Source organism: Acomys minous, assembly GCF_964271855.1.
Source record: "Acomys minous genome assembly, chromosome: 2".
Lineage (NCBI taxonomy): Eukaryota > Metazoa > Chordata > Mammalia > Rodentia > Muridae > Acomys > Acomys minous.
Window position 1 is genome coordinate 104225544 of NC_140484.1, and position 19904 is coordinate 104245447.

Below are 19904 nucleotides of genomic sequence, written 5' to 3' on the forward strand. Positions count from 1 at the left end.
GATCCTGGTCTGATTCCCAGCACCCACATGCTAGCTCCCCTGCATGTAATGTAGCCTTTAGTCCTCCGCAGGCGCTGTGTGCGTGCAGTGCGCAAGAGCATGCGTGCAGGCAAAACACCCGTACATAAAATAGATTGTTTGAAAGCATCATGCGTTCCAGTAAGTCAGACCACTTGAAAAACAAAAGAAAACAGCATTGGGATTAAACTCATTTTACAGCCTGCAGGACACCTTAAATCATGTTGGCTCTTTACTGTAGATTTCATCACCTGCCACCCTACTTTTTCCTTCATCAACATGTGGCTTCTTCTCTTTCCCCTCAGATGGGAAAGGCAGGCACGGTCTCCATCATTGGTAGTTCTCAGTTCTTTGGTGTGGAAGGAGCAGCGTGGTCACTTAAACTTGATCCAACCTTCTTGCAGCTTCCATATGTGAACATCTGCACGGAGGACTACAAGAAGGCAGTACTCGTAGTACACAAAGCATGCCTATAGCTCTCTCTGTGGCCCCCTCTCACTTCTTTTCCATCATCTTTTTTGAAGGCTGAGGAATTTTTCTCTTGAGTCTCTGCCATCTTCAGTTTTGACTTAATAAGTTTCTCCATCTCAGCAGTATTGGGTTTGTCGGAATCGGCTGTGGAAAGGGCGGAGCGAGGTGCATGAACCACACGAGTCTGGTCAGCACAGGTCGCAGACACGTCCCCTTGAGATTATGACACATGTTCTCTTTATGAGTCTAACTGCACTGCCATGCATGCTGGGATGGAATTACAGGCATGTGCTGCCACACTTGCCTAATAGCCATGTTGTTTTGTTTTGTTTTAATATAAAAGTTGTCTTTTAAAGCTTGCTTTCAACCAAGTCTTTGGAATACCAGGCTGGAGAAATGACCCAGTGGTTGAGAGCACTTGGTGATCTTCTGGAGACTCTAGTTTAATTCCCAGCACCCCTGTGAAGAGGCCCGTGACCACATGTAACTCGGGGTCCTGTGAAAAGGCCCGTGACCACATGTAACTCAGAGTCCAGAGAAGCAAGCACTGGATTTCCCAGGCATCCAGACATGTTGTGTACACACACACACACACACACACACACAGAAAGAGAGAGAGAGAGAGAGAGAGAGAGAGATTTTCACGTGTACATATATATATTTTTAAATCCTTTAAAAGTTATCTTTTTTTCACTTGTTTTAAACAAGTCTTTGAAATATAATGTATGTTTTTACTTACAGTTCATATCAGTTAGGGCAGCCATATTGGAGTGCTAGATGCCCTTTTAGCTGGCACACAGGCTGAGTCCACTTAGAGACTACTTCTCACACCTAGGTTCATCCAAGAAGGAGAAAATTAGCTCTTTTCACACACACTCTGGTCCTTTCCCTGCCCTCTTCCACTCCTCACTATCACCCTCTCTTACTGACATACATTACAATATGTCAATCTGTTGATGAAGATGAGGGGGAAAAAACCCTACTTTCTCTGCCTCTTAGGGTTAGTTTGCTTTTTTATTTTGCTTGGTTGGGGTTTTGCCAAGGAAAGAAAAAGCAACCACTGTTGGTTATTTGTTTGTTTGTTTTCCTGTCTTAGGTTTCTTGGTTTCCTTCCGGTTCTTAGATACTGGCACTCCCCTCAAAGGGTTGTGGAGCCCTCAAAAGATGGAGGGTCTGTGCTTCACTGAATTTGCGCCTTGGTGGGTTGTAGGGAACGGCATCTCGTATTCCTAGTCTAAGGCCTTTTTCCGTGCCTGTCTCAACCCATCTCTTACTAGTGTACGTGCCTGATGAATGGGAAGTAGCTCGAGAGAAGATCACCATGAACCGGGAGCTTGGACAAGGGTCCTTTGGGATGGTCTACGAAGGAGTGGCCAAGGGTGTGGTCAAGGACGAACCTGAAACCAGAGTAGCCATCAAGACCGTGAACGAGGCCGCAAGTATGCGTGAAAGAATTGAGTTCCTCAACGAGGCCTCGGTGATGAAGGAGTTCAACTGTCACCATGTGGTAAGAGAGCACCCAAGAAGACAAGGTCAGGCAGACAGACGGGAAGCATTCCTAGGGCCTCCCTCTCTGTCCCTTGGCCACATCGATGGAGATTGGTGTCTTGCCCTCTTCCCAACGGATAGTTTCCATGTTGCATTCCTGTTGCCCACATACCCTAGAGGTGGAAGCCTGACCCTCTCACCAGAACTCGGCTCATGAACGCAGGCCCCAGCAACACAGTTCCAAAAGGCATAGGTCACCATCTGGGATGCGTGCCCTCTCTGAGTCCTTCTCTTCTTGAATCCTCCAGGTCCGGTTGCTGGGTGTGGTGTCCCAAGGCCAGCCTACCCTGGTTATCATGGAACTAATGACACGTGGCGACCTCAAAAGTTATCTCCGGTCTCTAAGGCCAGAAGTGGAGGTCAGTTTCGATTCTCACCATGTTACCCTGCCTGCCTGGTCCACTTCCTGCTGAGCTCCCTTGTAGGAAACATGTCTTTTAATCTGTTTGCTCTTCAGCCCTGAGTGTCTTGCTGCGTGCTTTGTTGTGGGTCCCTTCGGTAAACGATTGTCCAAACTGTGAGCAGACGGAATCTTGGGGAGTAGATGGCGTCTGTCTTTGGATCCCACCCATTTCCACCTCAAGCGTCTCTGTTCTCGTTTCTATATTCCCTCTAGCCCTGCCTACATCTTACAACAACCCCCCACATGCCCTAGGACATATCATGGCCAACCCTTCCCACTCACCTGTGCTGGCCTCCCCTCCCTGACTTTGCAGGACACTTGACTGCCTGTGTTTTCTCTTGTCCTGGTCCTCAGAGAGGGCCCCTTCTGTACCCCAGGGCCTTGTTTGTAGCCAGCATATTTTTCAGTGTTTAGTAGAGGTCAGTATTTAGGCTGGCAGGGACCTTGACCTTCTTGTCCCTGGAAAGTTGCGAGAGTGATTACCCACCCAGTCTGTGCACAAGACAGCTGTTTGCCCAGGAGCCCTACACACACACACACACACACACACACACACACACACACACACACACACACACACGTACACGTGAGCACACTGCCCTCACCCTGATGGCACACATTGCTCTTCCCTTGCCCTAACCTTACTGTAGAGACTTCTCGAACCCTGCACCTGATCTTCAGGCTGGATAATAAGCCAGTGTCCTGCTTGAACTTTTAAATGCTAATCACTCCATCCACGTGGTTCTGCTTAGTCTGGTGAAATTTCCAAATTGTAAACCTGAGAAGGTCCTGTGTGGTCCTTTATCAGTCCTGTGGGGTCTCCCGCTTCTGTTGTCCTAGCCCACAGCCAGCTTTTTGGCACACGTAAGTCTGGTTTTATAAATCCTTACGTTCTAAGAGTGCACCGGTAGGCGTGTTTGAGAAATATTGCCAGGACCAACAGCTGCTTTTTATGGGGCTGCCTCAGTGGTTCTGCTGTCCTCACTTCCACCGTGACTTCGTCACCTGTGGATAAGCTGCTTGTCTGCCTGCATACATGGAAGCTTCCCCTTCCTGGTTTTGGTCCCATTCTCTGCTTATACTTTTGTTTCCTTTTCCTCTGCAACTTAACCGTCTCCCAAGGGATGGTTCCTTCTTTTTAGATCCAAGTACCTGTTCACAAATGTCCTCGTTTATTTTTAGCGGGTGCGTTTCGGGTTTGAGAAGAGCCACAAGGCTGAGTGGCAGAGCCTCCAAGCTCTGCCTGTTGTTCTCAGCATCAGCCCCTGGTTCAGGGTAGACCTCTGCCTGTCCCGCTGATATCCAATCTACAGGAGAAAAGCTTGTTTAAGGAGGTGACTGGAGTGTGGTCCTTTAAGGCACCTCCTAACACCAGGGAGTATTTAACTCTTTCATTCCTAATTCATGCACAGAGTAAAACCTGTAACTTGTGGTCTCAGGGCTGTTGGTTGCCTCCACTTCTCAGGCAACTGTAAGAGGCCTTTGGGCCCCAGGTTCCTCATGTATGATAAACAGATAGAGGGCTGGAGAGATGACTCATCAGATAGGAGCACGGGCTGTTCTTCCAGAGAACTCTGGTTGGATTCACAGGACCCACGTGGCAGCTCACAACTATCTGTATCTGTCGTTTATCTGGCCTCCATGGTAACCAGTTGTGTAAGTGGTACACAAACATACATGCAGGCAAAACACCCATGTACATAAAGTAAAATTTTAATTTAAAAAAAATGTAAAGATACAAGTTGAATTACTAAAGTCCCTTTCAGAAGTAAAACTTAACCTTTATATTCATTAGATCTAGACTTTGTTCCTCTAACTCAGAATAAAAATGTATTTGCATATATATACATATATATGTACATATCTATATGTTCTAGCTTCAGAATGTGCACAGTAGCTTCAGTATATAGACCTAGCCTCAGTATGTGTCTTCTGGCTTCAGTATATTCTGCCTCTCCCTCATTGCAGTTTGCTTATTTATTTATTTACTTAAATAAATGTGTGGGTTTGTGCTCGTCTCAAGGGTCTCTGACAAAATTAGCGATTCCTACTCTCTTGAGATGAAGGAAAGAGTGACAACATGCTGTCATGACCTGACAAAATGTCAGCCCTTTTCTGCATATAATTAAGTTCCTTTTGTTGATTATTTTTCACATGATGAGTGACAGAGTCCTTTTGAACACTTATACAGCAGTCATGCTTCAGTATGCATTATGAGCCTAAGTACGTATCGCCTGCATAGGTCTTACTTTGCCATGCATATTTAAAACCCTAAAGATACTAAAAGACAGTGCGAAGGAGGGAAGCAACAGGTAAAAACAAATGGAGGATCCAGGCCTCCTCCAGATAATGTCACAGCCCCAGGAAACATCCCCTGGATTATAGGTAGGGGACCATGAAGCAAAGTAAAGATGATGAAGTAAATAAGTAATAAATAAATGAATAAGCGAGCTCAACTAAGTCTGTCATGAAGTGTGGGGAGCACTTCTAGACATACCGGGGGGCTGTTGCTTGGCTTCTAGATCCTGGCATCTGGTGAGAACTTAGCAACCCTGGGCAAGAGACAGAGTTCTCTTGTTCGTTGTGGTCAAGAGTTTGTGGGGCCTGTGTAGTGTATGTAGCCCAAATAGTGTGATCTCAAAGCCTTGTAGTGTTCTTCCTGTGACTCTCAAAATGAGTTAGGGAGGTGGTGTATGAAAGTGAGATGGCCTGATAGTGTTGCATGGGACACTCTGCTGTTGGGGAAACCAAGGCATAATTTATTGTACTGGTACTGAGGTACAAGCTAGTTAGTGTCTAAACTGTGGGGTCATGATTGGTTTTACACATGGGATTGGAGTGACAGGGAGCCTTGGGAATTTTTTACCTTTGCATGTGTGTAGCATGTGTGCATGCTCATGTGTGTACCTACATAACACCTTGAGGGAGTTGGTTTTCTTCTTCTACCATCCCTGTCTTGGGAATTGAACATAGGTCCCTCAGTCTTGGTAGCAGGTGCCTTTACCCACTAAGCCGTTCTCATCAGTTACTTAGGCATATATTTTATTTTGTCAGAATGAATTTATCACTTCTTAGGTTAAGAATTCTTTTCAATGCCAAAGGCAGTGTCTTGCCCTCCTCTGCAAACAGGGTATCTGTCCATGTTGCTCGTCACTGACCTTGGTCCCCTCCAAGGTGACCTCCGTCTGAACTCCAGCTGTCCTCAGTGCCCATAGAAAACAGCAGTCCAAGCCGACAGCATTCGTCTTCATATCTTTGTACCTTAGAGCAAGGGAGTAAAGATAAATAAGTCCTGGCAGCTTCCCTGGGAAATCAAGCGTGTGGCGATCCAGTTAGGAAGTGTGTGTGTGTGTGTGTGTGTGTGTGTGTGTTCTGTGTGGCCTTTGTACAAGTGTGCCGTCCTCCCTGGTACTTGCACTTCGTAGCTATGAGAGCCAAAGGAACATACTCACTAGTTGGAGCCTAAGTAACTGAGGACCCTCAATACCTAAACTTGCCATTTCACTTTAAATAATTTTGTCCTGCTCCAGATAGAAAATAATGGGCAGGCGAGATGGCTCGCTGATTAAAGCGCTTGCCCCACAAGCACAAGGACCAGAGTTCAGGCCCTCAGAAACCACGTAAATGCAGAGCAGGTGCGGCAGCCTACCCATAATTCCTGCCTTGGAAGGGTTACTTGGGATGCTCAGCTCAGAGCAAGCCGTGTTGACCAACTTGAGGTTTGATTGGGAGACCCTGCGCCAGCAGCAATAAAATAATTCCCAACGTCAACCTCAGACCTCCACATTCATGCGCATGTATACATGGGGCGGGGGCGGAGACGAGAAGGCTGGCCCTAAGGAGTGCTGACTGATGTTTCCCCTAGCTGCCCTGTGACAAGGCCAGGGGACAAACACATGACTTTATTATAAGCAGATGATGCCAACAATCAGCAATGATAGATGTTCCTTCTGAGCAACTCCTGACGTCCCGCAGGCAACCTGTGGTGCTCAGGTCAAATCAACAGGGGTTTGCAATCCTAGATTATAGCTTGCCAGTAGGGAAAAAGAAGTCTCAGATGCTCACGGTTTTGTTATGTTTTGTTTTTGAATCCGTAGCAGAATAATCTAGTCCTAATTCCTCCGAGCTTAAGCAAGATGATCCAGATGGCTGGAGAGATTGCAGATGGCATGGCCTACCTCAATGCCAACAAGTTCGTCCACAGAGACCTTGCTGCTAGGAACTGCATGGTAGCCGAAGATTTCACAGTCAAAATTGGAGGTGTGTCCTTTGCTTTCCAGATCGGAGCAGAAGCTGAAGTCACAGGTGTTTTAGGGACTGTGCAGTCATTAGTCTGCCCCAGGGTCTTCAGTACGTCGCAGGGGTGCAGTGGCTTGCCCAAAGATGTGTAGAGTACCTTAATGTGGTAATCCAGCCAGGGTTAGGGTTCCCGGGTAGACTGTTGATTACCAAAAAACAGTTACGACGGCGTTATTCCTCGAGTGATTTTTGGCTTGAGAATGAAAGTCAACCATCCAATCTCCTCCCCCTTTGAGTCTCTTAGCTTACAAAGAGCATTGTCCCTAGATTGGCCCGTGAGGTTCCTAGGGAGCAAACCAACCCGTGAGGCCCCTCTGCACAGTGTAATGGCGGTGATTAACAAGGTCGGCATGTCAGTCCCCAGACAAGGGCAGATCACTGCTTACTGGATTTCACGCCTAGAGTTGGTCAGTTCAAAGTTCTTCCCTCACTCTTCTGCTACCAGGTTTTGAACCCAGGACCTTAATGTAGTTCAATTAAGCACTGAACTACATCCTCCAGTTGTAGCTCCGAGCTGTTGACCTTCCTGTCAGGCATAGCACATCCTGCCATGGCCTCAGCCGCTCAGCCCACACGGTAGACCCCTTGTTGCTACCAACACATTGTGATATTAAAACACTGGCTGGACTACTCTGGTCGTTGGCTAGACACTCTTCCTGCCCTCTCAGTTTGTATGTTGGCCCTGATTTCTATTTGTCTTTTTCTTTTGAAAGCAAACAACAACAACAAATATATAGTGACAAGAAATGCAAAAGCTATCAGCTACTAATCTTTGGCCACCTTCTGCACATGTATTCTACAGACGTTTTTCTTGCCTAAACCCTAGCACTGATTTTTTTTTAAGATTTATTTATTATATATTCAGTGTTCTCCCTGTGTATGCCTTCAGAACCAGATCTCATTATAGATGGTTGTGAGCCACCGTGTGGTTGCTGGGAATTGAACTCAAAACCTCTGGAAGAGCAGCCGGTGCTCTTAACCTCTGAGCCATCTCTCCAACCCAATTTTTTTTTCATGAGCTATTTTTCTGTCTTAGCAGTGAGAGTCTTGTCTATAGAGGTATCAAAAGTCGGGCTGTCGGTCGTGATTTTGCCTTGACTGCCGGAGTTGGGGTGTTGGCATGCTGCTGTGTTATAGGACAGCTGTAGTCATTGGAGTTACCGAAGAGTCCCCATGGCATGTCTGTCCCTGGGCTTGCATGCTCATATTTGGAGCACTGGGTGAACAGTCCTCAAAAGGATATCACACCCCAGAATTTCAAGATAAGAGCTGTCCTCTTACCAGATCTTGTGATCCTTCCTGGCTCCCATTCCTCACTTACGCACAGGGACCCAGATTTTACTCCTCAGAGGAAGCCACTGTGTATCTGAGTGGCCTGGGGCAGCTTCCTTGCATCCTTGTGGCATGTTTCCCCACCACTGAAATGCCAGTGATGATAGGCCAGGCACAGAGATGCTTAGACAGCAAGCCTGTGCCTGTGTCCTCATCCTGCCTTCCTGTGCTCGCTTCCCAACACAGGCAGAAACTCTCTCGGTGGAGGCTGCTTTGTCCTACTTTGCATTACAGTTGGAAACATGCTTTTTTGTGCTTCTTGCTGTTTTAAATCCGAATCAGGAAGGATTATATTTTCTGTTTAACCATGTGGCGTATTTATGAGGATATTTTCTATTATAATTATGATCTTTCTTTTTAGAATTAAATTTTCTGTGCCTGTTTAGAAGGTGGGGGTTGTTCTGTTTTTCTTTTGCATTTAGGAGGAGAGATTGTTTTCTAAGAATTCCCCTTCTCTGCAAGTCAAAGCTTATCCCCTCATCTGAATGCCACTGAGTTAATTTAACTCAGAGATGAGCCTTGAGCACTTCCTTTTTCTTCTTCAGATGGGTTTCTCAGTGTCCCTCAGTGCCCCCTGTCTCAGGAGTCACAAACCCTAACTCAGTTCACCAGGGGCAGCTGGCAGCTCATACGCAGTACAAGTCAGTTGTGTTGCTTAACATCCAAGCGACCTCATTCCCCGTGGAGTTTGTTCTGCTTCTGTGGCCTCACCTCTTTGTGGCACCGCTTAGAGATATGAAAGGGCCATTTTTATAAATTATTGAGGCCAGAAATGTCTTGTATAGTGACTGATCGTGTCTTATTATTTCTGCCTCATAAAGTTACAGGCGTCAATACTCAGCCTTCTCGGGGTCTCACCTTGAGTGTGGGGAAAGCCAAGGAGGACCCCAGGCCAGGCCTGCCCCAGCACCTGTGCTGCCGCTGCCCTAAGACCTGATCCAGCTAGGTAACCGAGCGTCTTCTCTGCACCCTCCAGATTTCGGTATGACACGAGACATCTACGAGACAGACTACTACCGGAAAGGAGGGAAGGGGTTGCTGCCTGTGCGCTGGATGTCTCCCGAGTCTCTCAAGGATGGAGTCTTCACCACTCATTCCGATGTCTGGTACGACCTGTTTCCCTACAGGGCCAGCCTACACCTTCCTGCTGCTGACCCAGGCTCCTGGGTCATTCTATTCCTGGCCTCTGTTCACTGTCACCCATTGCCAGTCTGAGTTGAGCGTTCAGTGCCCCGTAGCCTTCTGTCTCTTAGACATTGCTGTGTGGAGTCCATTAGAGCAAAAAGGTATTTGTGGGACTCCAAGGAGTGTGTAGAACCAACGCTTCCTTCCCCTTTTTAGCTAGTATTAATTATGTTACCAAGAAGTGGGGATGCCAGAAGTCTGAGCCTCCGCGTCTGTCTGCTTCTCCTCTGCCTGTTTGCCCTCTCTTTCCTCACTCTCAGTAGCTTAGTACTATGCCTATGCCCCTACCTCACCTCACTGAACCTTCAGATCAAAGGCAGTGCTTCATTTAAAAACAACACTTGAGAGTCTTGGTTGTGGTTTTCTGATGGTCCCATCTGATCTCTCTCTCTCTCTCTCTCTCTCTCTCTCTCTCTCTCTCTCTCTCTCTCTCTCTCTCACACACACACACACACACACACACACACACACACACACACACACACACACACACACACGCGCGCGCGCCGTGGATGTCCATTGTTGCTGACCCAAAGCATCCTCATTAGTAATAAAAGTGCCCTGTGGTAGAAGCACACTGACCAAAAGGGGGTGCAGAGGCTTCTCTGTAGCTGTTTACTGCAGTTCCTTGGAAACGCCATGTAGAGGTCATCAGGTTCTAAAATACAACCGGAGTTCCTGGCAGGCGGGAGCCCTGGCACGCCCCCCTCCTCCTCGAATGTCAGCAAGTGTCTTGGCTTTCCTCTCGGGAGATCCTGTTGCTGTTGTGATACAGAAACGGTAGTTGTTTACTCCAACTGCAGATGACCACACAGAGAAGCTATCCCAGTAGTGACTGACGTCATTTCCTCAGCCTCGTGAACCCTTCCCGATCAAAAGCCTGGGGATCTTACTTGGAAGACAGGTGCAAATTGGAAATAGCGTTTGAATATGACCCGGCACAGCCTGGCTGTCCCCTGACTCGAGGACGAGGCCTGTTCTGCAGTTAGTGCATCCGAGGTTACCTCTTTACTGTCAAGTCAAAGCACTCTGCTCTGTGCTTAGATGAGGTCGAAGGGTAAGGCACACCTCGGGCCACTCTTCATCTGTTTACTCTGAGCTTCATGCTTGTGGAAGCTCTGAGGTCAGCTTGCCGGGTAGGAAAAGCGGAGTCGGCAGAGGGAAATCAAGCTGAAGTCTCACACAGACTCACTCTACACCAGTTCTGGGTAGCAGCTGTCACTACAAGCCTCAGTGAGGGCCTCACAGAGTGCTCCCTGCCCGTCTCCTCCACTCTGACGACATAGCTGTTAGGAACCAACGAGAAAAATGCCTGTATAAAGAGGAAAGGCATTCAGAATTCATTCCGCCAAATGCTAAGGCATTGGCAGTGCTGAGCATTTGTTTCCTCAACCCAACCTTTAAGCACACAACAGCTGGGACAGCAAGGACACTGGGATGTATAAACTCTGTTTCTTAACTGTAACTGAAGCTGTGCTCTTGGAAGAACGGCGGCCATTTTAGGACGACTTCACAATCCTAAGACGATTGCTCTTAAGTAGGTAAAGCTCCAAAAAGAAATCCAGAGGGTTTGTTTGACTTTGTAGGAGACCTTAGGAACATGGCGCTGGGAGGCACCCTCAGGTCAAGCAATACCCTGGATGGCATCGACATTTATCACGGCTGTTACTTGAGCTTCTGTGGAGATGTCCCAGGGACTGTCCCCTCCCTCACAGGGGCACGCAGGCCAGCCCGTGTCCCTAGACATCTTTGTTATTTCTGATTGTGTGCTTTGTCTTCCTACCTTCCATCTGAGCAGACTGCTGGCACAGGGCAGGAGAGCAGGGTGCCGGAGCGTGCTGGAGGCTGCACGCTGAGTTTGTAGAGCGTCTACATAGGGCAGTCAGAGCCTGAGAGCCTGTGCTGCGCCAGGAAAGCTTGAGGGGCAAGGGAAGTTGGCCTGGAAGGGAACCTTGTCAAGACCAGTTGACAGAAATAGAAAAACCACATATATCACTGCCTGTCTTGGGCCGCATTTCAGACATGAGGGTGGGCACTGCAGCCTCCAAAGAGTGCCTCTAATGTGGCCACGCAGGCTCTGGAGGGCAGGTTCCATGACTGAAGCTGACAGGACACCCATTCCTCTGAGCCCAGGTCTTTCAGAAAACCATGATTTCACTGCAGAGCGTAGCTTTTTTTTTTTTTTTGGGGGGGGGGGTAGGGGGGTCTTCTGTACAATTGAAGACTATATGTTAGTCACTGGCAGTTCAAAAGGACCTTGGGTCTAATGGCTGCGGTTCTGTTTCTGTCCACCATTGCTTAGTGTCAATTTGTACAAAAACATTTTGTTCGTAGAAGGGAGCTGAAGCAGCGAACCAAACACTTACGATTCAGTTAGAAGTTTCAGTCTTAGGGCAGGGTCCTCAGAGTGCTAAGTAGAAAATGCCTGCCCCGGGCTTTTCTGTGGGGCTCAGCCCCGCGAAGGTTCCATGCGAAGCCGAGAGCTGGCTTGCAGCGGACAGCCCACTTCTTATTTCCTTCGTCCGACCTGAGTGTGATAGCAAATAGGCCAGGGAGGACTTGTGCAAAAGCAGGGCTTCTCCCTGAGAAGGTGAATTCACACTTGAGTGACAGTATGGCTCTTACCTATCTGACGTCACTGCATTCGTGCGTCTCCTTCAGTTTGATCTTCCAGGCGGACGGGCAAAATGGCACACGTGGTAGAGTTCCTCATGGCTCCGCCTGCTGAGGTTGTACCTGAGCCAGCCTCCAGACACGCCCCGTGGGCCAGTGCATCCCACTCCAGTTTCCTACCTGACACAGCCGCCCCACCCCCACCCCCACGCCCCAGCCAGTGGCTCCTGAGTTCTGTAGGGGATAGAGGCTGTCATTTTCCTTGGCCCAAGTTCACAGTCCTTTTTAGACATTCCAAGACCCAGCTCCCTGCTTGACACCCATCAGATCAGAACTGTTTTTGGAGAGCCCTGTTTTAAGACCTCTGAGCAGCTTCTCCTTTGTAGTAGTGTGAAGAACCATGAGCAAGAGATTCCCCAACTGGTATGAAAAGAGCCCTCAAAGGGGGCCGGAGAGACGGCTCAGAGGTTAAGAGTACTGTCCTCCGCTCTTACAGAGGTCCTGAGTTCCGAGTTCAATTCGCAGTAACCACATGGTGGCTCACAACCATCTATAATGAGATCTGGTGCCCTCTTCTGGCTTGTGGGCACATATGCAGGCAGAACATTGTATACTTAATAAATAAGAGTCCCCAGAGGAAAGTAGTTAAGATGCTTAGCTGTCCCAAGTCATTGGCCAGGTAGGGACCTGATCCTCTGCATTCTGTGCTGAGCTAAAGCCAGTTTGGCTTATACCCGAGTAATGGCTGGGACCAGACACTGAATGTATGCTGTAAATCAGACTCTTGAGGGCTGTTAGAAGCCCCAAAACTCATCTGCCTCAGCCCTGCCACTTGATTTATAGTCCCCCTACCCCCACCCCCGGAGCATTATCGGTAACAGAGGAGGACAGATTGCCCCACACTTAGCCAGGTGATGCTAGCAAGGATGAGGACACAGTCTTTCCCTTCTGCTTTTCTGAGCTACTCATGTTCTCTTCCCCCCATAGGTCGTTTGGGGTCGTCCTCTGGGAGATCGCCACGCTGGCTGAGCAGCCGTACCAGGGCTTGTCCAACGAGCAAGTTCTTCGTTTCGTCATGGAGGGTGGCCTTCTGGACAAGCCGGACAACTGCCCTGACATGCTGTATGTATTTCCTGAGCCACTTAGGATTAGTAACTCGGGAGCCATACCCTCTGTTGCCTTGGGTGCGGGAGAGGATTAGAAGAGAGCTTATCCATCCTTATTGGAGGAGATGAACTTGTCGGATCTGTGACTTTGTGTAACATCTTAATCCCATCCTGTATTCCTTAGTCCCCCGGTGCTGATTGGCACTTTGTGCCATGGTGTCTCAACCCCCACCCCCACCCCCACGCCTCTGTAATATATGGGATGATAGCAATCCTGGCTCATCTTTTCCATGCAAGATTTAATTATTTTTAAGGAATTAATACAACAGTTATGACTGTTGAGCCGTATCTGAGAGCTCTCCCAAGCCCCTGACAGGTCTGTATAGCAGGCTTACACAGAACTTCGTGGCTGAGAGTCACTCTCTCGCACTAGTAGGCTAAACCTCAGATAGCCCCAACACAGGGTCACAAACCATCTGCTGCCAGCCTTACGCCTGTGAGCTGCATGGCCCCGAAGCAAGGCTAGAAGCTCATCCCTCTTCGGACACACTCCTCGGCACACCCTCGCTGGCTTGCTCCACTTCTGGTAAAATAACATCCTGTGGTGGCTAGTCTAGAGAGTTGTCACGTGATAGTAGGATAACCACAGTGCCACATACATCTCAGTGCTCAGCCAGCCTGACGTCAGGAAGCCCTTCAAGATAGTCAGCTTGCATCAGCTTCCAGTTCAGGGACGTAAGTGGGTTCCATTGCTTCTGTGGTGAGGCAGCTGTTACCGTGGAAAGAGTGTGTCAGAGCAGATATTCTCACTTTGTGGCTAGAAAGTGAAGAAGAGGCCCTTACAGCAGCAGTTCTCAGCATGTGGACCTCGGCCCCCTACCGTATCACGGGGGTGGGGTAGGGGGTGTCACCCAAGACCATTAGAAAACACAGATACCTGCATTACTAGTCATAGCAATAGCAAACTTACATTTATGAAACAGCAGTGAAAATAACTTTTATGGGGGCTGGGGAGATGGCTCAGAGGTTAAGAGCACTGCCTGTTCTTCCAGAGGTCCTGAGTTCAATTCCCAGCAACCACATGGTAGCTCACAACCATCTATAATGTGATCTGGTGCCCTCTTCTGGCCTGCAGTACATGCAGGCAAAGCACTGGATACGTAATAATAAATAAATAAATCTTTAAAAAAAAGAAAGAAAGAAAGAAAATAATAATTTTATGGTTGGGGGTCACCACAACATGAAGAACTGTATTAAAGGGTCGAGGTGTTAGGAATGTTGGGGACCCTTGCATTAAGGCCGCAGTCCTGGTGCGGTCCTGTTGAAGGTCCCCTCCTAATGACCTGGCAACCTCTTTGGCGCCTCCTCTCAAAGGTTCCCAGTGTTGCCAAGCTAGGGGAGACACTTTCACACATGAGCCTTGGTGGGGCGTTGAGCATCCAGATTTTATTTATACCCTCTTGAGCGGTGGCCGTGCTTTGTTGGACCTTAGTGGGTCAGGAGAATGGCCTTTCCTGGAATGAGGCTCCAAGGGGGAGAAGGAGGTATTCTGATTGGCTCATCAGGTACAGCAAACAGTGGACTTGTTTTTGATGGGCACACCTTAAGGCAGGGCTCAGCTGACAATCTGCATCCCAAGGGTAAACATCAAAGTAGGTTCCCACTGATAAGTCAAGACCAATATAGGAGTTTTCTAGAAATGCTTTTCAAAATAGGTTTGGCTTCACTCATGAAAGAATCCCAGGGGGGGACTGTCAGGATTTCTTTACATATATACAAAAGATGCTCATATCTGCCTTCCTCCTGCCTACCTCTTTCTCAGCACAGCACTCACTTGCATGGCTCCTCAGATGGTGAGGTGATGCACAGATGGAGGTTGGGTGTGCCGGCGGGTGGGCAGAGCCTTACAGAGGTGCGAGTGACTGGGCTTAAAATCTTGTAAAGTTGATTTCAAGGTGTGGGCCAGCCTAGTCCCACGTGAGGCTCCATCGGTTGAAATTGTCATTTCACAGGCTTTCTGACAACTTAGGAGCGTCATGATGAGGTGACACACTGGCTTGGGATCTTTGAGAGATTGCTGATGAACTCTGAGGTGGGGCTTCGGGCAGACAAAGACTCTCCTGTGCAGGGCATGGTAGTGCACACCTTTAATCCCAGCACCTGGGAGGCAGGGGCAGATGAATCGCTGTGAGTTTGGGGACAGCCAAGGCTACACAGAAAAACCCCGTCTCAAAAAAAAAACAAAAACAAACAAACAAACAAACCTCCTGTGCATGGGGTGAGGGTCGGGGAGGGATGGTCAGATTTACTTCAGGGTGTGTCTGTATAGGGTGTGAGGTGTGGCTTCTCTGTTGACCTCTCCACTGACTGAGGGGATTTCTCTAACAGAAGAGTATTTGTGGTGCTGTAGACCATATGCTCACTTGTCATTTCCACCTCTCAGCGCTGCCCCAGTGATGGAAAGCAGATACAGAAAGCAGCAAATATGGAACCTTAAGAGAGAGAGACAGACAGACAGAATGTAGCCCAGGCTAGCCTGGTACTTAGGATAACCTTCCTGCATCAGCCTCCCCTCCCCCTACCCCAGAGCTGGGAGTATAGGCTGTATTACTGGTACCCAGCTAAAACTTTATTTTAATTATTAATAAATTATTATTTAATGTTGAAATTTGAATTTCTCCCATTTTTCTTCTGCCTCAACTCTGCAAGTGTAAAAGCCCTCTTAATTGGGAGGGCCTTACAAAAGTGAGTGGGCAGTAGGGCCATCTAGAGCCACTGGCTTTTTCATTGTCTGCTGTGCCCTATGTCAAGGAGAATGTGCCGCTGTGTCCTTTCTAACGGACCTCAGGAGGACTACCCAGGGAAGCTCTGTGGGCCTGAATACTCCTGGTGGTATCCCTCACAGCTTTGCTTTCACCTCAGTGGTGCAACAATGTTCATATTAGTCCACTGTTAAGGTATTAACATGCCTGCCCCTAAACTTGCATCAGGATGTACCAAACCAGCATAGATACCAGAATCAGTGTTGTTTCCCAAGCTGAAAAACAGTTCAAAAGAACAGGTGTGAGGTTTTGTTACTGTGGTTTAGGGCTGATCACAGGAGAGGTTTTGACATTTGTTTCGGAAACTCATGGCATTCCTGAAGTTGATCCATCTCCAGCTGACCGGATTTTTTTTTTTTTGCATGAATTTAATATGCTTGGTAAGCAGCCACCTGCCATGGGAAAGGCAGTTGGACTTCCTGTTCCCAGCATAGAGTGAGGAGGAAGTTGATACACAGCAGCTGCTCTTGGGTATGAGATGGTCGATTCGGGAGGCTGTTCAGAAGCCCCTTGGCAGATTGGGCTCCTTTCTAAGAAAGGAACACAGTGAAGGGAGGCGTGCTGGCTCCCGTAGGGAGTGTGGTGTCCCGGTTCCTGAGATGCTGAGGAGAGGATGTGACGTGTCCTGGTAAAGGACACCCTTGGGAGTAGTCTGAAACCTGTTGGGCTTCCATTGTGTGGTTCTGAGGCGGGAGCAGCCCTCGCTGGCCATGCTGTAGCCTCATTGTGCCTGCACGTGACCCAGGTTGCTTGGGGAGTAGCCGAGTGTCCAGCCTTGGTAGCCTCAGGGAAAAGGCTGCCATCAAACAGCAGGGCATCCAGGCTACCCACTGAGTGTCAGTGCCATGACTCGGTTTGAATTAGTCTAGCAAGTGCTGTGAGATTCAGAAAAGCCCATCGTCACCATCTTTGCCCCTGGGTTTCAGTGCCTTGGACACAAACTTGGCAGTGAGGTCAAAGACCAATCTCAGAGTTCATGGAACCTGGAGAGCCTGAAGCAAGTCCCAGCCCTAATGCCGAAGAATGGGACGACGGTTTGAACTCAGTCACAGAAACTCAGGTGCAGAAAACCATTTGTTCCAGTAACATCTCAACATCTCCTGCTCCAAGTTCTCAGGATGCAGGATTCAGGGAGGAACTTGAACATTTTTATTAGCCCAGCGACACCAGCTCAGATGCAGTTGAGAGGCACTCAGCCGAATCTGACTGCTTTTGCGTTTTTCCTTTCCCAGATTTAAGCCGCGAGGATGCTGGGAATCCCAGGCTGGCTTTGTGGAAATAAAGATCCTATTTGCTTGAATAGGATCCAAACAGGCAGATGATGGTGTCTGCCTGGTGATCCCTGGCATGAACCGTATGCCAGCAGCTGGCCTGTGTAGCATCCCCTTTCCAGGTCCTAGCAGAGAAGTTGCCCCTAAAACAGCCTTAGCTGCTTGAGGGTGCTAGAAGGGACCCAGTAAGCCCTGTAGGTCCTTCCAAAAGTCCGGTCTCTGGTAGGAGTCACCAGTGGCTGGAACAGTACTAACACCTGGCAACAGGGTGCCATAGCCGTGAGCTGCAGAGCACATCTCAGCTTGCCAGTGCCTCACACAGACGGCAACCTGTCCAGCTCAGGACATGGGGTATGCTTGGGGGCTCAAGAGCCAAGAGGGGGATGGAAAGAACAGTGTGTATACACCCCTAGGGTAGAGCTCAGTCCTAGGGAAAAGCAGGGTGTATACTTTTCGAAGAGGAACATATTCTGTAAAACTCGGCTCCGGCTCACCAGAGCGGTGTGGTGGTTTTAAAATGTGCTCCTTAGTAGAAGCATTTTACCAGTTTATTAATCCCAGAGTCTACTGGAGAGTTTTCTCGTGGAAAGAGTATAAAAACAAGGTCTTAAATCGCACAGAGCAAAAAAACACTTCCTTTTAAGGGCAGCACTGGAAGGGGCTGACTCTGGAATGATTTAAAAGAAGCATCACATGGCTTGTTTGTGCTGATGTCACCGCATCACTGCCCTGCTGGTGGCACCTCCTCATCCCCCACCCCTGGCCACAGGGCATGGAGCCAGACACATCTCATGTTCTTGCCCCTAGTTGCACTTTTTTTATTCAGGGATAAGCTTGTCGGCCAGAGAGGAAATTGCAGCCCAGCCACAGCGATGAGTTCCTTGTGTTTACATCCCATTTTGATTAGGTTTTTTTGCGGGGGGGGGGGGGGGACAGGGGGATGATTGGGACATGGGAGAGCAGGCTGTTTGGCCACCTAACCAGAATAGGAGAGCATGCGACGTGGCTGCTGTGGATGCGGACCACACCCTCTTGTGAGCTCTGACTGACTGTAGACAGCCAGAAGAGAGCAGTCTCCCAGTGGGACCGTGGTTACTCTTACTCAGAAAAGAATGGCTATAATGTTTGGCAGAGTCTCACTCCATCTCTCTAGTTCCGTGACTTGAGACAAACTATTAAGTGCCCTGGTTGGTGCTTTTCTCCTTATGTATGAAATGCGGGTGTGCTATAATTGCTATAATAAAGAGACATCTCTGCCTCTCCAGGACTAAGATAGCCTCTGTGCCCAGAGCTCTTACTGCGTACCTGCAGCCTGGCATCTACCACCAGGACCAGTCGCTTAGCACCAGGGAAAATAACTAGCTGGCCTTGTTGCTGTCCCAGTTTGTTTTCCTCTGTCGAAGGCATTGGTCACTTGATCAGGTTTTTTTTTCCACCCCCATAAGGATAGACGTTATATTTTGTAGGGTTGCAAGCTGAACAGCCCTTGTTTTAACTACTTAACCTACAGAGGAGCTTATAAAGAGCCATAGGTGAAGTGTAACCTGCTCTGCCCCAGTGGAATTCTACTTACAAAAATAGGCTTCAAGCCCTATCTGTCCTGGCTGTAATTGGCTGCCCCAGCCCCACCCCCAGACCTGTTGATGGACCTCCAACTCACTCTTTTCCATCCTAGCTTAATGTTGCTGCCTTCCACGTGACCTGACTTGACCCCAGAGCTTCCGAGGAAACTGGCCCGGTGGGCAGCGGTGCCTCTCTCTCCACAGACAACTTCACACCTACCTATGGGCTGCTTTTGCTGGGTTCTCCCCTGTGAGGTTGTTTGCAAGGCCCATTGTTTTTTATTAAAAAAAAAAAGTGAAGTGGCCTGGTGGTCCAGTGATTGGCCCAGCAGAATGCTAGAGGCCAGCGTGGGCTGCTGAGAGCGTCCTTACGTACTCAAGGTTCCGTTTGGTGGATTTTAGAGTAGAGCATCTGTCGAGCCAGGGGTTTTAAAACAACAGAACAGAATTTCCTGGAGGAACAGAGGTGCTCTGGTCTCGTGCTCCTGTGAATGAGGGCAGCTGGGTGGCCCCCACTTGCTTTCTGTTGTCTGTCCTGTCCATCTGTCAGAGCCTGGGTGCGGCACTCTACACAGCTGAGGTAGCAGAACCCTGACTTGACTAGGGCATCCAGGGAAAGAGGGAAGAACAAGGGCACGGGTATAGACACGCTGGGTTTGTGTGGGCTCTGGAAGCTCAGTGTATTTATACATAGTTGAACAGGGAGGCGGAGTTACGGCATGCAGACAAACGAGGAAGCAGGGCTATTCCATACAGCTGAGCAAGGAGGCAGGTTTAGCACATCTCTGTGGGGAAGCAGTCCTCAGGCCGTGAATGTCCAGGGGGAGAAAGTGAGAGTAAACATGTTCTGCACGCACCGTTAACGTTTGCACTCAGACCTTAGAAGGCTTTACCATCTCTCTGAGGATCACTAGGGAAGACTTTGCCACTCTAATAGGACTGCGGCATTGGGGTCCTTTTCCATGGCCGTGCACATGTCAGCAACACACACTCGCTCAAGCCTTCGCTTGCTCGAGGCTTCCTTCACTGTCCACACCCAGGCTGTTCCCGGTCAGGGTGGTGGCTGCACAGCCAGCCTTCCTCTTTTTCTTCAGTCTGGCGTGGCTGTTGGCCTAGGTGACTTGGGAGCCATTCCAGAGGTTTGTGACCTTGTGGGAGTGATGGAGGTGCAGCACGGGGTGCGGGGGTTTCACCCCTGTGCTAACTCACCTTGGCCTTGCTTGTAGAAGAAACCTGTGCTCAGGGCTCTCACTGGCTTGTCGGTGTCTGCCTTG

General features: G+C 48.9%; 1 protein-coding gene across 2 annotated transcripts in view; it reads left to right on the top strand.

The window, feature by feature from the left end:
• The window catches only part of IGF1R (insulin like growth factor 1 receptor), a 290765-nt gene that overhangs the window by 262614 nt on the left and 8247 nt on the right, over positions 1 to 19904 (top strand). Inside the window, exons 16-20 of one of the 2 annotated variants that reach the window (XM_084774155.1) lie at positions 1767 to 1996; positions 2286 to 2396; positions 6538 to 6700; positions 9048 to 9177; positions 12857 to 12991. In XM_084774155.1, coding sequence (XP_084630281.1) covers positions 1767 to 1996; positions 2286 to 2396; positions 6538 to 6700; positions 9048 to 9177; positions 12857 to 12991 — 769 coding nt within the window. The remainder of the gene's footprint in view (positions 1 to 1766; positions 1997 to 2285; positions 2397 to 6537; positions 6701 to 9047; positions 9178 to 12856; positions 12992 to 19904) is intronic. The other variant, XM_084774156.1, reaches the window with a different exon arrangement.